The 19,443-nt window shown below is 41.8% G+C and overlaps 1 protein-coding gene across 1 annotated transcript; it reads left to right on the top strand.

The window, feature by feature from the left end:
* Positions 1 to 1,837: 1,837 nt before the first annotated feature.
* crispld1a (cysteine-rich secretory protein LCCL domain containing 1a) lies at positions 1,838 to 18,926 on the top strand. The gene is made up of 14 exons (XM_080515032.1): positions 1,838 to 2,112; positions 9,243 to 9,361; positions 11,238 to 11,370; positions 11,471 to 11,586; positions 11,688 to 11,788; positions 12,010 to 12,198; positions 12,905 to 12,965; positions 13,059 to 13,125; positions 13,784 to 13,914; positions 14,009 to 14,052; positions 14,154 to 14,226; positions 14,320 to 14,395; positions 14,515 to 14,648; positions 16,668 to 18,926. The coding sequence occupies exons 1-14, from the start codon at positions 1,852 to 1,854 to the stop codon at positions 16,717 to 16,719; spliced, it is 1,557 nt and encodes a 518-aa protein (XP_080371158.1). The 5' UTR covers positions 1,838 to 1,851; the 3' UTR covers positions 16,720 to 18,926.
* Positions 18,927 to 19,443: the final 517 nt, after the last annotated feature.

Genomic DNA, 19,443 nt, shown 5'->3' on the forward strand with positions numbered 1-19,443 from the left:
TCATGGAAGTACACAGTGGCGGGGGTTGCCATGGCCACCTCTCTGACCCTTGATGTCAAGTTTAACTGAATGGAACTCTCTTAAAATGTCAGTGTCACTGCCGGACACTTCACCTGTGCAACCACCTACAGCATCTACTACTACTACAAATTAATCACATGAAGCCTCTCGGTTGGAGCTCTAGGTTTACTAACTCACACACATAATGAACACTTGAATGGTACTTACATTTTTCCCAATCTGATACACTGGAAACACTGAACATGCAGTCTGGTAACACAAATATGTTTGTTTCATGCCACTTATATAAAACAACCTTTTTACAACATATTCTTTGTCTTGTTTTAATAAAATCTGCATATCCTAAATCATTTGAAAATATGTATTGTCTGTGCCTTTTATATAGATGATTGCTTTTGGGTGAGACACATTTTTGTGTTATTATAATCTGGTAGTGTTTTACATGTCACCCGAAGAGAAGCGCATATTTCATTCTGGCCACTCCACTGAAATATTTCTGGCTCTGAAAGTATACCGAATATGCATTCAAACTGTGCAGACAGTTTTGAGTTCAAAAGTAGCAAATTACATTATCTGAATCCTCCTTATTGGATAATGAACTTTATAAAAGCAAAAAAAAGTGAGTATTTCACGTTTTCCACTTATTCCCTGAAAGTGTCTTGAAGAAATGGTTGGACTTCAACTGAAAGTGTTCTGTGAAAATCCGTTTAATAAATCGAGACTCCACCTCAGACATGCACTGACGTTTGGGCTGCTTCCACCCTCCGAGGGGGCGTGGTCAGGGGGCGTGGTCAGGGCGGCACCCTGCGCGCGTCAAGCAGCCAAGTTGAGGATAAAATGTGGATAAGTGATGCTTTAGCGTCTCTGGTGCAGAAATCCCGCAAGAAGAAAGAGAGGGCAGCTGTCAAAACTGATGAAAACTGAGTGAAACGTCCATATCGCATTTGTGATTTATGTGACGGTCATCAGTTCTCCACCTGAGAGTCGCTCCTCACTTTACAGCCGGACTTTTTTTTTTTTTTTCTTTTCTCTCTTTTTTTTTTCCTACATTCTTCTTGCTGCAGAAGTTTTCTCACAGCCAGATCTCTGTCAGGATCTCCAGAAGTGGGCTCCACTCCAATTCATTAAAGGTAAATTATTTCCAAAGTCTGCATTAAATCACACCGGTCCATTTCTGTTTCAATAGGCTCCGCGATGCTCTTCCACATTTCCCATTAAATATTGGCTCGTTATACCCGGCCTCTGTCAGCACTGTGCATGCATACCAAAAGGTTCAACGAGAGTGTATGTTTACATGCAGCCTCTTGGATGCAGCAGCTGCATTATGCATCATTCTGTGCACTTAACAGCTTTTTTTTTATTGCTGCCATACATCTTCCTGTGATTTGAAAAGCTGTATTTTTAAACAGCTTGACTTGCTTTTAATGCTTCTTACCGCCTCGTTTGCATTTTGGGACACAGTTGTAAAATATTGAAAATAAAACTAAACAGTGGTATTGATTGCTTTAATTCAAACTAGTCTTTATGAGCCTGCCACCTCAGCCTCAGTGAACTCTATTTACTTACCAGTGGCTCTGCACCAAACCAAAGGCCTGCAAGCCAGTAGACCTTCCTCACCAAGGTCAATATTGACCCAAGTTATTTAACAAATTTGGTAGAGAAAACCCACTCCAGTCCTTTCAATAATTCATTTTTTCCCCCTCCTTCCTCTCAGGCTCTTTGCTCACTCACACGGGAGAGGCGAGCCTGTGCAGACACGCTGTATTTTTCCACTAAATCCACAACACTTCCAAGAGGATCACACTATCTCCATCAGCAGCGTTTCCAAGGATGAGCTGTGTGTCTGCGAACTGCCTGAGAGGCGTGTTGCTGCTCCTGCTGACCCAGGCTACGACATCCATGGTGATGCTTCCAAACTCCACGGGCTGGGAGGGGATTTTGGACAAGTACCTGGACGAGGACGGGGACTGGTGGGAGGCCAAGCAGAGGGGGAAGAGGGCCATCACTGACAGTGACGCTCAGCAGATCCTAGACCTTCACAACAAGCTCAGAGGCCAGGTTTACCCTCCGGCATCTAACATGGAATACATGGTAAGTGGATCAAGGAGGCTGAAGTGTCGTGATGGATTCCCATAAATAAGTGGAATCGTGTTAATGCCGTAAATAAATGTGAAAACATTTTGACCTTGCTCTGAACTCCCTGAGAGTCTTGCAGTGTGGGCCATATAGCTTAGAGAAGTGACCCAGTCACCAGACTGCCTGGCACTTGTCCCACTTGGCTCCAAATATGCCGCATGCCAGCATCTAAGCACCCCCACACATTAACACACACACACACACACACACACACACACACACACACACACACACACACACACACACACACACACACACACACACACACACACACACACACACACACACACACACACACACACACACACACACACACACACACACACACACACACACACATAACTTAGTACCCATGTGACTTTGGTTGTTTTGCCAAAAGAGAAAAATTCAGCCAACCTGCCAACGATCACATTGGTACCGTGTGTGTGTGTGTGTGTGTGTGTGTGTGTGTGTGTGTGTGTGTGTGTGTGTGTGTGTGTGTGTGTGTGTGTGCATGTGTGTGAACTCATGCAAAGAGATTTGTTTGACTTTATCCTTCGGCCATCACGTGTATGTACAGTGCCAGATCACTTTTCACAGTGCAATTAGAATCAGAGCAAGGCACCAAGGCTTGTTTTACCAGCTGTCTCACCCCCCACCACTGCACACGCAAATACACACCGGGGCATACCACACCTTCTGAAAGCCAGTGCTGCACAGATCTGGAACTTTTCCAAATGCGCTACATGTGTAGGCACAGCTTGACCGCTTAAGTGCATCGCCACCAACGGTTAAAGTCGATACAATTTGCAAAAGGTAATGAGGTTTTATCATCCTTTCATCCCGTGCTTAAAGAGCTGCAGAACAAAAGGCAGTATTATTCTGCGGTAAAGGCAAATAAACAGTTCCTGCTGGGGGCAATTTCTGGGCTGTGTAATTGTATAATTGAGAGGTTGGACTCGAGTGTGTGCCTCTGTATGTGCGAGTGTGTGTGTTATAAGCTCAGCCTGGCAGGCTTCAGGCCTCTAGTGGAGGCACACGCTAGTGGAAAAATGCTGAGCCAGCAGAAAGAGCAGCTCTTTTCTACTGTCTCCTATTACAGTTGGCTGTTTTTTTGGGAGGGGGGGGGGTTTGCCCCAGGGGCACCCAGGGGTGAAATATGGAGAGGCATGCAACAAGAGGATGTGAGGTGAGAGAAAGAAAGTGAAAGTTAATACAAAATATAATAAAATAAAAATCTAGGATGAATAAAGGTGTAAAATGAAGGAAAAAAGTAGGAAAAAAATCATGCAAATAGAAAGAGGAGGCAGCAGTGCGAGACCCATGGAGGGTGAGACAGCTCAGTGAAACAGGTGTCAAAATAATTGAGTGAAGATGAAGAGGTGGAATGAGAGTGAGGCTGCAGGAAATGAGAAAAGAAAGATATTTGGAAGCGACACAAAGGAAGAGGAGACGATGACTTCTGAGAATAGGCACTGACATCTTAACGTGTAATTCTGTAGATTTCGGTATGGCACAAAGCTGTTTGGGTCGTATGTAAAGTGGTTTCTCTCTGATTTCTCTTTGTACTTTCCCTTGAAAAGGGCTCCGTATTCCTTCGCTTTTCCTGCAGTCTCTGCTGAACTCCTGTCACCTTTCAAAAACCTCACAGCTTCACTGTACTGGAAGACTTCATAGACATGCTCGCCTGCTCTCCCGACACATTCATGCATGGAGATACACACACACACACACAGACACACTCACACGCACACTCATTCACACAAATCCTTGCACACATACATAACCATTTGCCCATCAGCTCTGTTATTGTCTGCTATTGTATTAAACCATAACCCGAGTGACCCTCAGTGGCAATCATCACAGAGACTCAAAGATAGCATCAAACCAAATCCCCCCCTCCTCTCTTTCCTCCCCCTTCATCTGCTTCTTTTTTTTTTCTTGCCCTCTCTCCCTCTCTTTCTCTCTCTTCCTCCTTGCTTATCCCTGTGGCTCCGTTCCCATTCTGTCATTATCCAACACAGAGGCCCCCAAAAATTCCCCGGATAAGCATTCACACTCTGTAGTGATCCACAAAGCTTTGACGCAGCGTCAGGAGGGGGACAGCAGTTCTGCCTCTCACTCAGATGTTGACCCACAGGTATAAACAGCAAAGTGTCAACGTTTGAAGCCCTTGAGGACAAACAGAAGGCATCTTGGGAGAAAAGGTCCCACCCGCCTTGATGTTTAACTTGGCTTTGCAGGATTCTCCTCGGGTCAGAGACGGCAGCGATGTTACCTAATTATTGTAAAGTGCTATTGACAATTTTTCCATCCAGGATGAAACAGGCCTTTACCGCGAGCTTCAGGGATTTAATTTCATTGTGCACAATCAGGCTAATTTCATTGTCATCCTGTAAATCCCAGGGAGATAAAAAGTAAGTAGGCTAGTAAATGTTCCTTGAATTAACTTTATCCTGCATGTTTAATTATGAAAATATGGACAAAGTTCCTGTGAAGTGGCATGAAGCAGTGTGACCAAATAAAGAAAAGATCTCAAATTATTGTAACAAAATCACCAGATACAGTCGAATATTGTTTGATGATCCACACCTACACTGATTGTCTAATGTGAGTGTACCGATGGACCATCGAGCTTCGAGACCACCTTATCAACTTAGGGTCTCGACTGGCTGGAGCCTTTCCCAGCTAACTGTACACGAAGGCAGATTTAATTTTGTTCAGTCCATCACAAGAGAAACGAGTAGAGACTGATAATCACACATACTTACAGTCACACCCACAAGCAATTGAGACAATTGAAACAGGTTCCCTGAACATACCTACTTTCTTCTCTTTTGCCTGATCTTGATTGATTCAATTTGAAAATAAGGACTACAATCCAGGGCAGAGAACGACTGTCGGTGAGCTTGCCTGATAAGAAAGACCAAAGAAGAGCCACAGAGTCAGAAAGTTCCTCACCTGCGTCGATAGTATTCCGTCTGTGGGAATCACCCATGTGGGAGAACAAAGAGCACACGAAACCTCTTCAATGTAAAGCCAAGATTGTAAACATTGCTCTTCCTCCAAATGCACTTACAGTGATTGGATTGCAGTCACACCCACCCTTCTCACCTCCGGGTACATTGTCATTAAACTTTACCAGGAGCTCCAACGAGTCCCCAGTTATCAGTGATAGAGTGGACCACTTCTGCTTCTTTGTCACTTTTGCTCTGACCATGCGAGTGCTGCTTTATCATGTTGGCAATATCCGCCGAGGGCAATCATTTTCCACCCTGACTCAAATCAGTTTAATTGAAGCTTTTCCTCCTATATTGGCTCATCAGACATTTTTTTTTTTTAACTCTGTTGATCCACTCCAAGGTGATCACTCTCCAATCCCCTGTCATATGTGAATTCCCACTTTTGTATTATCTGCTACAGTTTGGCCTGTTTCTAAATCCATATCAAGCCAGCTTTCTGCCACAAAAGCATTTTTCATCCTCACCACATTAATGCAGCATCATTACTTGATGTTGCATCATTAAATTTTGTACAGCTGCAATTTATAACTCAAAACTTTTTTTTTTCTTTATTATTTTGGTCCACAAATTCACAATTGAACTTAGTATGTGCCGTTCAGCGGAGGAGTGGTCAACACACTTGCCTTATCAAGAGAACGTACCCGGTCGGTGTCCAAATTGGTCTGGATGACCTTTCTCTTTGGAGTTTTTATCGTTTCTCTGCATTTCAAAGTAAATGGTGAATCTAAATTGCCTGTAGGTATGATTGGGTGATTATCTGTCTCTCTATGTTTGTCCTGTGGTAAACCTGGCAACATTGGCCACTTTGCCCAGTTGGATACAGTGGTACAGAAGGTGATAGGTGGATTTAGCCAATGGTTGTGTTCATACATTCAATAGAACATCACTTCCCTCTAAAATTCTGTGACTCCTTGAATACATACATTTGACCACATTTGCTTTTTAAGACAATATTCAAATGCAGTCAATGATATAATTTAGAGGATGGGTGCAGGAGCGCAGATTCCACACTTTCATTACAATATCTTTATGTAATTATGTAGCACTTTTAAAAGCCATGGATACAATAAAATTGTAACAAATATCTATTCAAACTTTGATAGACTGGTAACCTTAGTTAACTGGAATCGACCCAGCTAACTCTGTACAAATGCAGAAAGATCATCAATTCACTTTGCCTTCATGTTTCTGGACAGGGAGAACATGCAAGCATGCAAACAGAAAGTATCAAACTGGATTCAAACTGGCACCTTAATAATGTGAAATGAGATTGCAATCAATAAATATATCATAGAGAACACAAATGATTTTAGCCATATGAAAAAGTGAGTTTCAAGAAGAGATGTAAAAGACAGAGATGGAGGAGCAAAGACTGGGTCACACGTAGTGACGAGTCAGGATTATGGCAACATTAAAAGAGGAACCTCAGAGGATCTGAACAGGCTCATAGAGAGTTACATTTACTGTTATGGAGGAACCTAACTGCTTAGGAATTTACAATTAAGTAATGGCATTTCTAAATTACTTCTAAAGCTCACTTACAGTATATTTGAGCTGGTGAGCAGTTGAATGCGTCGCAGTGCAATGCATAGTCATCCATGCTGTGGGAATCTGTGAACACAAATTAGCAAACATGCTTTGACTCACTTACTTCATTGATTATTGGCTCTTTGTGTTTCAGTCACACACTTGCATCTCTTGTCTTCTCACACCAGCTCTGCATTCCCAGTTCCCATATCTTTGTCCTGTTTTTCAGTATTTCTTGTCATACACCATTGATTATGAGCAGGAAACTCATACTTGCAGAGGAACTAACCCTGTGTACCCCTGGAATGCAACCAGATGACCAAGGAAGTTTAAAAAAAAAAAAAAAAAAATCTGGCCGCAAATGAAGTGTTAAGCGAAATAAACAATGCAGTGTGCACAGTGCTGAAAGACTTTTGCAGGGGAGGTGTTTTTCTTTACAGGCCCCGTAGAAGTGCGGTCGGTGGACGGGTGGGTGGAGGGAGCTTCATGGTTACAAGGCCTCCCCTGCTGGTCTCGCTGTGCAAACAACGGCAGCTTGACAAGCCGGCCGTACCCTGTACAGACTCAACAGCTGAAAAATATGTGTCTCAGTCGACACTTTCTGAGCCGGCTTTCACTGCAACTTTCCAAGTTCCTCTGCTGGACGCTCCATTTTGGGATTTGACATTATTTATGACATTCATCGAAAATGTTACAAATCATGCCTGTGTGATGTAAACTGCAATCTGCATAATTCTCCTCGGCAAACCAGCAGCCAGAGTTTTTGAGTAATTTTCACTTGGACGCTACATTGTAGTTGTGGTCACAGATTAAAAAAAAATGTTTAAAAAAAATGTAGAAACCCACAAGCGTTTATTTAGGGTCAAAAACATTGTGCTGGCCACACTCAAGTGCTCAAGTACAGAATGTCTCATGTGCTGAGGTTTGCAGATCGTTTTGCACTCACCACACGTCAACGTATTTCAGCTTGTGTTTCAGGGTGAACTGAGAATTTCAGAGTGCATAGAGACCACTTGTTGAGCAAAGTGAATTTTGAATTATGTAGATTGAAACCAAAGTCAACAGCGTCGCAGCAGCAGACGATGACTTGCACTGAACCTCACGAGCGTGTCTGTTGCGGGAGCGAAAACGGGATACAAAACAGATATGACAATACCAACATAGTGACATGTATTTGCAGCTCAGAGTCCACTGAGGCCACGTCGGAGCAGAGATAGAGTTTCATGGAAACAAACACTGAGTCTTGTTTTAGCCATGGCTCTGACAGTCATCGTCTGGAGTTATTATGCGAGACAAAACCCAAGAGACTCCAGATGAGGATTCTGCAGCAAATTGCTTATGTGTATGTATAGACATCAATTTTAAATGTGCATTAGCCGTATATGTAGTTACGTAACATCTCTAAATGGTTGACAAAAAAAAAAAAACATAACATGGGTGTTTTTTGATTTGAGCGTATCGACAGCCAGCATGTTTCCCAGAACCAGCTGAAGAAACTCCTCAGAGTTAATTTGCAGTGCTGCCAGACATCCTGTTGTTAGGTGTGTGTTATGTGTGTGTGCGTTCAGGTGTAATGCAGAGAGCAGCAGTTGTTTTGGGGGGCAGGAAAAAAAATGGGTGACGGACGATGGAGTAGGAGGTGGCGGCGGAACCGGGGAGTAATTTTAGTGTCTGTTATTGGATGAGATTTCACTGAGGGTAAGCTGAATTCCAGCGCCCGATGTGTGAAATGCAAAAACCTCTGACACCTTTTGCTCCGTTCACACACACACGTACACACATACACATAGACATGCATAACTCCACACAAGCTTTCCCATACAAACCAGTACTATTAGTCATTCCACACTGAAGGTGAAAGTGAAGGTGTGCAATTAAAGAAGCATACAGTGTCCTTCAGAGGAATTACAGCTGGTGTTATTCTTGCACTTTTTTTTTTAAATAGCAGAATGTAGGTCAGCAGAGAGGAAGGACACTCTTCGCATTCCCAGAAAACCCCAGAATGGGAATATGATCCTTTAGTATCCAACCAGAGCCAAATTTGACTGAGAGGGCAATTCAGGGAGAGGTAAAGTGAAACAAAGGTTTGCACCCAGTCATCTCACCAGAGACATATGGAAGGTATTACTTAAGGAAAAACAGCTTTTGCATTTTTTGAATAACACCCAATCCCAGGGGAGAACCCATCCGGCAAAAGTCAGCTGAGAAGTAATAAAGTCGGAAAGCTCTTCGGCAGCAGCTACGTTTAAAGTTTTTTTTGCATTTAGATTATTGCTGCTCTTTAAATAATCGCATCCACTTATCACAACATTCACATATTGCGCTCGTTCAGTACGTGTTTTAAATCTCTGTCAAATTCCTGACCACAGAAAAAAAAGTCCAGCCCACAGTAAGCATCTCCCATTACTCAATAACAACTCTCTATCCTGATGTAACCCAGTTTGAGAATTCAAATTTCGGTTGTTTTTTTGAAAGCCATGTTGTCTGAATCAAGCATTATCCAGAAAGCTGATGTTTTTTTGTTTTTTTTTTCCCCCCATCTTTCATTCTGCGTAGGTGTGGGACACGGAGTTGGAGCGGACTGCAGAAGAGTGGGCAGAGACTTGTCTGTGGGAGCACGGCCCCGCTGGATTACTACCGCAGATTGGGCAGAATCTGGGGGCACACTGGGGACGGTAGATACTGTCACGCATATACAGCCAATAGATATTGTTTATTTTACTGGAGATGTCGGGTCTGTGGGTGCCGTCTCAGGTAGTGGAAGGTCCTTCTTGTGTCTGCCTTCTCGGTGAGCATTAGCATGCTGCCTTGGGTCCTTCTATGCTTGGGCTTCCCGGCCCCACGGTTTTCCATGTATGGCTGATGATGCACGCTTCACCTGAGTGAGACGCCTCTTATCTTAACACATCCTAAAGAAGGGAGAATGAGCTGTCAGTTGATGAAATCGACACATTGGTAATGCCAAGGTCATATAATTCCTATCCTATACTGGACCGCTTTCTCTGACAGTGCAAGAACAGAGAAATCTGTTAATTTTCCTGAATTTACAGGAACTACGTGAGTCCTGGAAAAGATGTTTCATACTTCATTGGAAGCTGAAGCGCAAAACATGTGGGAAGCCCCCGTCCCCATCGCCATCTGAGTGTCTCTGTGACATAAGTTATATTAATTGTTGTACTTTATCACTGCTTCACCTGCTCCATAAAACTACATTTCTGATTATTTTTTACATTAGCCACACTCATTTAACATTGCTGACCCATCACACAGTAGTTGCTCGATCCAACGTACGAAAAAGTTTCTGCACAGATGTGTTGTGAACTTCCAATCCAGTTAGAAAAGAATGAAGCCATTCTTTCAGACTTTACATATCTCTCCACTCTTGCATTTTGTTTATGTGCTTAATTTTTTTTTTTTCTGTTGGCCTTTAGAGCACCTCTCAGTCTATGTTAAAGGGTTGTTGTATGGCGTCAACGCATCAATTTCCACTCCTGTCTTCAATAATAGCGCGGCCTGTTTTTCCATTTCTCTTCACATTTTGTTCTGTCCCGTTTGCCTTTTGTCCCTGTTCTTTATTTTGTACCAAATAATTAACTGCAGGTCTCTACATGCACATTTAGAATATTTTGTGAAGTTTAAGTATTTTCATTGTTCATCCACCCACACAGTCTGTTTTTCACACATATTTGTCACTTTTGCAAAAAGAAGAAGTAAAGGCTTCAAATCATTCCTTACACTCCCCATAAAATTTCTATTAGATTGGGCTTAAACAAAACATTGTGTTAAGTAGTTCCTACTGTAGCACAGCTATCTCTGGCTTTTTGATTACACTGTTCTGCTTTATATGGCCGACGGAAGTCACTCATGACATTTACCTACAGGATCATATCAATGGTAAACATGTATAAATTGGCCACTTTTCTAAATTAACCAACAGCCATTGGTGACATTTACCTCGACTGAGTGAGCACAAAGACATAAATAAAGCCTATATTCCCATGAGTCCAGCATAATCAACCCAGAGTAGCGACTCTTGCATGTTGTGTTTCTTCTTGGCTTCACATAAGAGACTCTTGTTCCACGTCTAATCATATCAGTCCACAATCGAGATGGGTGCCTGATTCTAATCAAATTAACTTGCAGCACCTGGTGCCAGATCAGTGTCCTTGGTTACAGAGCGCACATGCTTGATAACCACTTACCAGAGTCCCGATAGAAGTGTTTCCTCAGTGTCTTCAGCATTATCCGTGCAGCAGATAGTTGCTGCATAATGTGCTACAATGAAGTCTCATCCGACTCCCACCAATAAAGCATATATTTTTCCCTCGAGAGATTTCCCAGCCACATGCGTGCATTATATTAAGCAATTTTTAAAGCGTTGTCTTATCATCACATATTAGATGTGTGTTATTATACTAAGTCCTTGCAAGTGTCTTGGAAGCTTAGTTAGAAGAAGAAAATAACTAGTTGCATAATATCAACACCCACACCAACGGGGACAAAGGCAACGCTCCTCAGAAGTTTATAATGATTTCTTTCTCATCCCTGCAGGTATCGTCCACCCACCTTCCATGTGCAGGCCTGGTATGACGAAGTTAAAGACTACTCCTTTCCTTACCCCCAAGAGTGCAATCCCTACTGTCCCTTCAGATGCTCTGGCCCAGTTTGTACGCATTACACCCAGGTAGTCAGGACTGGATCCTTCTGAAGATATTAAACATTTGAAACTGTAAAGTCAGCAAGGGTGTGACATTACAGTTTTTGTGTTATTGTCTGTTTTATAGTTGGTCTGGGCCACCAGCAGTCGGATTGGCTGTGCTGTCAACCTTTGTTACAACATGAATGTGTGGGGACAGATTTGGGCCAAAGCCGTGTACCTTGTCTGCAACTATTCACCGAAGTGAGCACATATGTTACGTGTTGCCACATGCACAGCCTATATACAGGCCGAAGAGGTGATAAGAGTAGATGTAAGCCTGCATTGTTTCAATTCTGCCACAGGGGAAACTGGTGGGGCCATGCACCTTACAAACATGGGACCCCATGCTCTGCCTGTCCTCCCAGCTATGGAGGAGGATGCAAGGACAACCTCTGCTACAAAGGTGTGTGTGTGTGTGTGTGTGTGTGTGTGTGTGTGTGTGTGTGTGTGTGTGTGTGTGTGTGTGTGTGTGTGTGTGTGTGTGTGTGTGTGTGTGTGTGTGTGTGTGTGTGTGTGTGTGTGTGTGTGTGTGTGTGTGTGAGTGTGCGTGTGTCTCAAACACAAAAGTCGAGCGGCTTGAGAAAACAGCTGCTCATCACACTGTTTTTCTTGCTATTCTTTCAGATGACAGCTCCTACCCTCCACAAGAGGAAACTGAAGAAAACAACTTCATTGAACCAGAGGCCCCCCGTACCACCAAGCCCCGGCCCCGGGCCCCCAAGCCGGAGTCTCCCAGTCGCCCCACCCCGGCCCCCACCAAGCCCCCCACAGAGGACCTGCAGAAGAATGAAGTGGTCAACACACAGCAGATGTGTAAGCTGCCATTTAACTGTTTATTCTGGATCTTGTTTCTTCTTAAATTGGGGCTTTAGGATATGATTTTAGGTCTAGGAGGGGCAGAAAGTGGACGAGCAGGACCGTTCTATAGTTCTTTGCTAAATTTAGTCAGGACAAAAAATGGAAAAGTAGTATGCTTGGTGTTGAGCAATAATGGATAAAAAAGTGTTGGTTTTTTTTTTTTGGGGGGGGGGGTTAAAAAGTAGAAAAAAAAAGACCTTGACCATAAATATTTTTCTTGCAATTTCTTTTAAATTGTCTTGATGTTCTGTGGCCTTTATCCGTCATTTTCCTGATTAACCCTGACAGTCTCTCAAGTGTACTTAATATTGCAAGTCACTCTTTGGAGCCGGGAGGGGAAGGGGGAGCCTATTTTAGCATGATCCCCTGAGTGTGTGTTTGTTTTTGGCTGGCTGAGAAGGGTTGAGGGGTGAGAGGGGTTCGCTGTGGTTTTTAAATGGCTTCCTCTCTGCAGCGCATGGGGCCTGTGCTTGTAAGATGAGACGCTTCCTCTAGAATTGCTGACCACCCTGAACTGGGTTGCAGGAATTCTTGTCTCTTGGTTTTTGAAGCATCACAACAATGTTCCAATGGGCTTCACTCAACTCTGACTTTAGAAAAGAAGTCATCTGCGTCGGAGTTGCCAGTTCATGCATGTGGTGTTATGGTTTTTGTGTTTTAGCTCAGCTGGTGACGTGTGATACGAAGCTTCGAGATCAGTGTAAAGGAACGCCTTGTAACAGGTACGGTGAATATGAAACATTAAAGTAAACTTGAGACGCAAATAAAAACAAATATAAGCCTATTAATGTGGCTTTTTATGCTTCATTCGATAGATACGAGTGTACAGCTGGATGCTTGGATGCTGCAGGAAAAGTAGTTGGGACAGTATACTACGAAATGGTATGTATTCATTCAGAATTTAGAATTCTAGGTAGTAATAATGCGCCTTGACAAAGCAATCTCATACAATTGGAAAGTCTGATTATTTCATTTTTAAATAGGGCCACATTTTTAAGTCAATGAATTTGTGGGATGAGCTGCAGAACTGAAATATTTGCATTGTTCTTATCAAACAAAGCAAAGAAAAGCTCTTTGGCACCAGTGGAAAAGATTTGACAAATCTTACATGGGCGCAACCCACATACTGATCTTGGCTGCTCAGCCCCGTTAAAACGGACAAAGTCTTATTGCCAAGAAGCATTGTCACAATGGAGGGCTGATGTACCAAGCACAAATTCCCTCACTTCATGTGTATATATTATATATACCTATATATTAACCTATATGCATTACATGTATAACACAGTCAGGCTTGTACAATGACATAAATAGTTATTTAAGAGCCCACAGATTTAAGAGGAGAAAACAAAGAAACATTAGTTTGTTGTTAAATGTATCACATACTGTATAACAGACCAAATAAGCTAAAATGATCCATTGCTGTACATAATTATTGAACACAACATTACATGAAACCTGTAGTCTGATGATATTCATACAGCTCCTTCTAACTACAATGTCAGCAACATGCAAATGATGTAATTAAATTGTCCTGTAGCAATCAAGCGTGTGCAGAGCTGGTCTGCATGCGGGTGTCATAGACAATGACGGAGGATGGATGGATGTTACAAGACAGGGCAGAAAAGACTTTTTCATCAAGTCCAACAAGAATGGGGTCCAGTCGCTCGGGTGAGACAACAAGGCCGTCACGGCTTCATTTCGATGGTGAAATTGACAGATCATAATGGCGTCTGATGCTGTTGTGTGACTTTCTTCCTGACAGAAAATATCAAAGTGCTAATGCCTTCACAGTCTCCAGGGTGGCAGGTTAGTCAGACAAAGACTGCTACTATGTCATATTGAATTACTTATTATGAGTTGTTTTGAAATTGTGTTTGCTGACCATTACAGTTTTTCTTTTGCCACAGTTAAAGCCATTACTTGTGAAACCACAGTTGCACAGCTGTGTCCGTATGAAAAGCCTGCAAAACACTGTCCAAGGTATGAGCTTCACTAGAGCCTTCTATGAGTCACTTTTAGATTTTATTGTTAGTATATTCACCATGCTGTCTGTGGAACTGCTGTTTGTTTTAGGTTATACTGCCCAAGAAACTGTTTAGAAGAAAACCCTCACATCTCAAGAGTAATTGGTACCAGAATATACTCTGATGTAAGTCCTTCCTTTAAAGAGGAACGCGGCAATCCCCAAATACGCTGTTCAGCATATATCCATGAAACCAGAAAATGAGATTTCTGACATGCTACCTTTCCTCCTGCATGTACCTGTAGAAATCCAGTATATGTCGAGCAGCCGTGCATGCTGGAGTCATCAGGAACGATGCGGGCGGATACATTGACGTGATGCCAGTGGACAAGCGGAGGCACTACATTGCCTCACACCAAAATGGCATTTCTTCAGAGAGGTAGGAGATTGCAACTGTGTGTTGGTGTAGTGGTGAGCACTCTCTCCTCACAGTGTTTAAGTGGGCCTTTCTGGCCACTGCGTGTTCTCTTCATGTATGCCTTCGCTTCTCTCGCATTATAAGAGCATGTTCAAGGCTACTGGGTGACTCTATGATGCCTGATGGTGTAAATGTGAGTTCAGTGTGATAACGGCACAGGTTGTTACGTTTCATAGCAAGTAACTGAAGAACAAAACAAATAAACCATCAGACATACTGACTTTGTGTTGTACCACTGCAGGGATAATTGTTTGAAGCTTCCCTCGCTCAGAGCCTAGAATTAAAGGGAAGGGGTTAATACACTTTGGCCTGGAGAGGAGGAGGAAATCAATGATGCTCAGGTGGAGGGGAAATCCATCCACACTCTCCTCTGTGTCCATCTAATCTGTTCAAGATGTAAGCAGTTCATTACATCCCTCATGCAGCGCGCATGGGAGGATAATTAGCATGCTTCTAGTTTGAAATAATGAATTGCTTAGTAATTAGTGCAGAGTGCATGTTTTATGGTTCTTGAAGTGATTTGTGTTTTCAGTATTGGTTCAGAAAGGACAGCCAGTGGACACAACTCTAAAGCTTAAGATAGAGGCTCACCCAAAGAAACAAATGGTCACTACATTGCAGAAAGTCAAACATTGAACATTTTGCATAGGTTAGATTTAATATGAATCATGTGAAATATTCCCAATGAAATACTGAATAAAAATGTAAAAATACATGATATCAACATTTTCACAAGACCAGGTGTTTTAATGTTTTTCAACAATAGAGACATGATTTGAGGAATCAAAATTTAAATATCTCAAACTTTTTAATTTATGTGATATGATTTGAAACACACCACAATACAACACAGCATGTGACTGTGAGGTTGGTGGAAACAGAAGAAATGAGGAATATATATCTATTCCTAACATTTCTTTCAACGATGTCTCAAAGAATTATCCGTGAATCTAAAGAAAAAAATAGCTCAAAAAACTAAAAAGAAAGTAATGTTTTGCAGCTCTCATAAGATAAAACATTTAAAGCGTTAAAATGATAGTTTTTGCTTGTGATTTATTCCGTGTTTTCTCCAAAGCGGTGGGTTGAGTGGACCACACTGTTGAGTGCCACGTGCTGACACGGAGTAGGAAACGAGAGACATCATAGGTTTGTACGGCACTTGTTGGAATGTTAAGAAGCTTAAGTCAGGCAGTAAAGTACCCACCCAATTCAAATCTGTGCAGCAGAAAAGTGTCTTTTTTTTTTAAATATTATGAAGCAAATCTGATCTTCAAATTAGATTAAAAGTTTGATGTCAGTCACTGATATCAATAGAATTCTTTTTTATTTCTTTTCTTCTTTTAATCACTCATTGCAAACTTGGTCAGCGAGACATTGGCGCACATGAAGTGAAGGCGTGTGATGAATACATGCGGTACCACCTCCCAACAGCATTAAGGTCACAGGTTTGTACCAGCCGCTCCTCAAAGTTGAAAGTGACCCATATACTGTGTGGTCTGCTCCACTTTTTAAGAGATATAGGAAATTGCACCGAGTTACATTACTGGTCTGCAGAGTAACTATTATTACCTTGGTCTATGTATGGAGGAGACTTGCCGGCACAGTCAATCCCTCTCTTTTTATCAGCTCTCATTTCCTTGTCCGTTTCCACCCCATTTATCTTCGTCACACTGCTGGGATGTCTGACATCTGCCCATCATTCATCTGGCTCCTTTAACTCTGCGACACATCATTGCATTAACACACAGTGTTCAACGTGTCTGTGCAGCAATGCCTGGCTTATCTGTTTTCTCGGGAGAGTCTCGGCTGCTCTGTCGGCGTCCCGTCTGTCATCGGAGCAACAGGCTGGACGTGTCGCCACAAAACCACTCTGTTTGCGTGTGTCTATCCTCTGTCTCTCTCTGCAGAAAGGACCGGGGCACGCTCTGCATCTGACACATGCCACACCCGGGTTGACTCTCCCTCTCTCCTTTCTTTCAGCCTCCAGAACCCTCCCGGAGGGAAGGCGTTCCGGGTGTTCGCCGTGATATGAGTGCCCCGGAGGGCGGCTTCGCCAAACAAAAAAAAGCGCACTCGGGTTGTTGAATAGGCGGCAATCAAGCCATGTTGTCAAACTCAATGACTGAGATGTTTCTGGCTTTGCTACACTTCAGGGGTTAGAGGTCGTCACCATGACAGCAGAAACCCACCAACAAAAAACTTGACACGTACACAATGAGAACCTTTCTGTGCTCACATTCATGACATTCTTGTCAGCTTAAGCAGGACATTTTATAATCTGTAAATATAACTGAATATATTGTTGTACATATTTGTTAATAGCATTACATCTCTATTATTTCTGTGCCGTTGCCTTGCCTTCAGTAAGGGTAACCTGGTTAGATGGACTTGTTTGCCTTAATATGCTACAATAATTCTTTTGTATTCAATAAATAGCACATTTCTGTTTTTTTTAAAGAGGTAAATTACTTTACCGCATGAAGTGGATCTTGTCCAGCTGATGTTGAACTTACCGGTAAATGTTATTTCTACTCAATTGCTTAACTGTGAGCAACTTGAGGCTATAGTGTCAATTTGAGCTACATTTGGTTTATTATTCGTTAAGCGCCTGCATTTTTCACAGCTATTCTGCAGATATCAAGAGCAGAAAAGAAAAACATTTCAAGATGAACAATCTTTGTTGTATATGTCAGTGTGCATATGCAACGGCAGTGTTTGAAACATTGGCCCTTGCAGTATAAACAGTAGCCAGAGATCAACCAGATGAAAGAGTTCTGTAATTTAAAGTGGTCGTAAGAATAAAGTTTTAGCTTCTATTCCTGGCAAGTGAATGCAAGAGGTCAAAAAAACCCACCAGTTTTATTTGCTGCCCACCTGCTGAGTGAGGTAAAGGCTGTTATCCCATAAGCCAGTAGTGGCTTCAGTCCTGCAGAGCGAGATCCAGTGTCCCTGCCTTCTCCTCACCACAGTCTGGAGGCTGAAGGCAGGAAAAGTTAACAACTGGAAAAATGGTTTTGGATGACATCAAAAAGACGTGTTGCTGTGTCTTCACCACACTGCTGATACATCTGACACGTTTCGAGGAGGACTTTTTTCCCCCTCTCCGGTTCCAAAGCTGCTGCTCGTGTTTGCGGATAACTCTTTAAGCTTCACGTCTCAGCTGGACAAGAGGCAAAATGCTGGATTCGGTTTGTGATTTAGATAGTAGCAGCATTTTTCGGAGGGAGCCCATTCCTGCAATTTAAAGCGTACAAATGTAATCTCTTTTCACCTTTTATGGTCCACATTTGTGTGTGCTGATCCCTGGCCACTCTCTATACTACCATAATGAGTCACTTGCTCTCTCAAGCAAACTGCCAAGAAAATACACACAGTCATCACTACTTTTAGCCTTCTGACTCAAAACTACAGCATCAATCAGGTTTGTGTGAGATTGCATCAGCTAGATATATTTTCAACTTACAAGTAAAAAGTTAAGCTGCCTTATATTATTGTGTGAAAATATCCAGCATTTATTAAAAGATAATAATACATATCATTTGTTAATATTCGTGTTAGGAAGGAAAAGATAAAGCATATTAAGGCCAACCTGTCAATATAACTTGGGTTATTTTTAACAAAAATGTATGTGTAATTATTATAGAAATCCTATAATATAACATTGTAATGGCACTTAATTCATATTTTATTGTATTAATTCTGGCACATTTTTTATTGGTGCTTTGGAGAGTGTTATTTTTTGTCATATTTTCTACTTTTGTGATGATTGGGGAAAATGGTTTGCAATTATTTTTATATGATTATGCTTTGTAACAACATGGTTTGTAAAGATTGCTGCTATATGTTTTGTGTATTTGATGAAATTTGTTTGTTTGTTTTTTTTTCCTCCACAAAAAGTTAATAGTTAGAACTCCCTGCAGGTCGGGAAGTACACTCCTCCATCATGGCTGTCGATTTCTAAACAAAGCTTGTGTGCCTTTATCATGCATTTCACTTTACCCAGGTTCCAATCCAAAGATGTTTTCATGTCCTCAATAATTATCTCCCTTTGACATTAGTAAACAAACAAGAATATGCAACAGTTTAATTTCATCCACTATGGATCTCAGTCATAGTTTTTCTTTGAAGCTACAGTTATTACAACATGCATTTAACTGTCCTGATGTCTCTTTCTTGTTGCGTCAGAATTTCATGCCTCAGGTTGTTTTTGAAATAAAACAATGACCAGAAAGTCATTTTATTGAGCATTTAGATGTCATGTTTCTCTCTTTTTAAAGTTCATTGATGCTTTGATTTCAAGCATTTATACACAATATATGTGATTAATACATAACCAATGGTTTTATAATGTTGTATAGTGTAATCTTTAAAGTTATACTATTTTACATTTTTTTTGTCAAATGTAAACTTGAATAATCTGTAAAATGACAAAACAGTCAAAACAAAATTGTTTGTGATATGTTGGCTCATGTATATATGAAACTTCCTGCAGCCTGTTTAGTCTTGCAATACAAATTTGTTCCATAAGATGGTACATTGAGTCACTCACAAGCGGAACAGCTAAAATAGCAAAGGCTGAAGGTCTTGCTATTCTACTATGGTATAGTCTCTGTGATAAGCAGTTACAGGTCTTTTACTGACTCCATCCAGTCTGGAACCAAGGCAGCTATAAGAAGAGGTTAAGTGCCAAAAATCTGAAAACCATGGAAAATATAACTGAGGTCACTTAACAGCACTTCCCAATGTAAAACGTATG

The sequence above is a fragment of the Blennius ocellaris genome (assembly GCF_963422515.1).
Source record: "Blennius ocellaris genome assembly, chromosome: 19".
NCBI lineage: Eukaryota > Metazoa > Chordata > Actinopteri > Blenniiformes > Blenniidae > Blennius > Blennius ocellaris.

Excerpts from the sequence above, each read along its gene's own strand:
- crispld1a (XM_080515032.1), top strand. The coding sequence starts at position 1,852 with ATGAGCTGTGTGTCTGCGAACTGCCTGAGAGGCGTGTTGCTGCTCCTG. Across the intron at positions 11,371-11,470 it reads TTTGTACGCATTACACCCAG|TTGGTCTGGGCCACCAGCAG; the intron begins GTAGTCAGGACT and ends TCTGTTTTATAG. Across the intron at positions 12,966-13,058 it reads AAAGGAACGCCTTGTAACAG|ATACGAGTGTACAGCTGGAT; the intron begins GTACGGTGAATA and ends TTCATTCGATAG.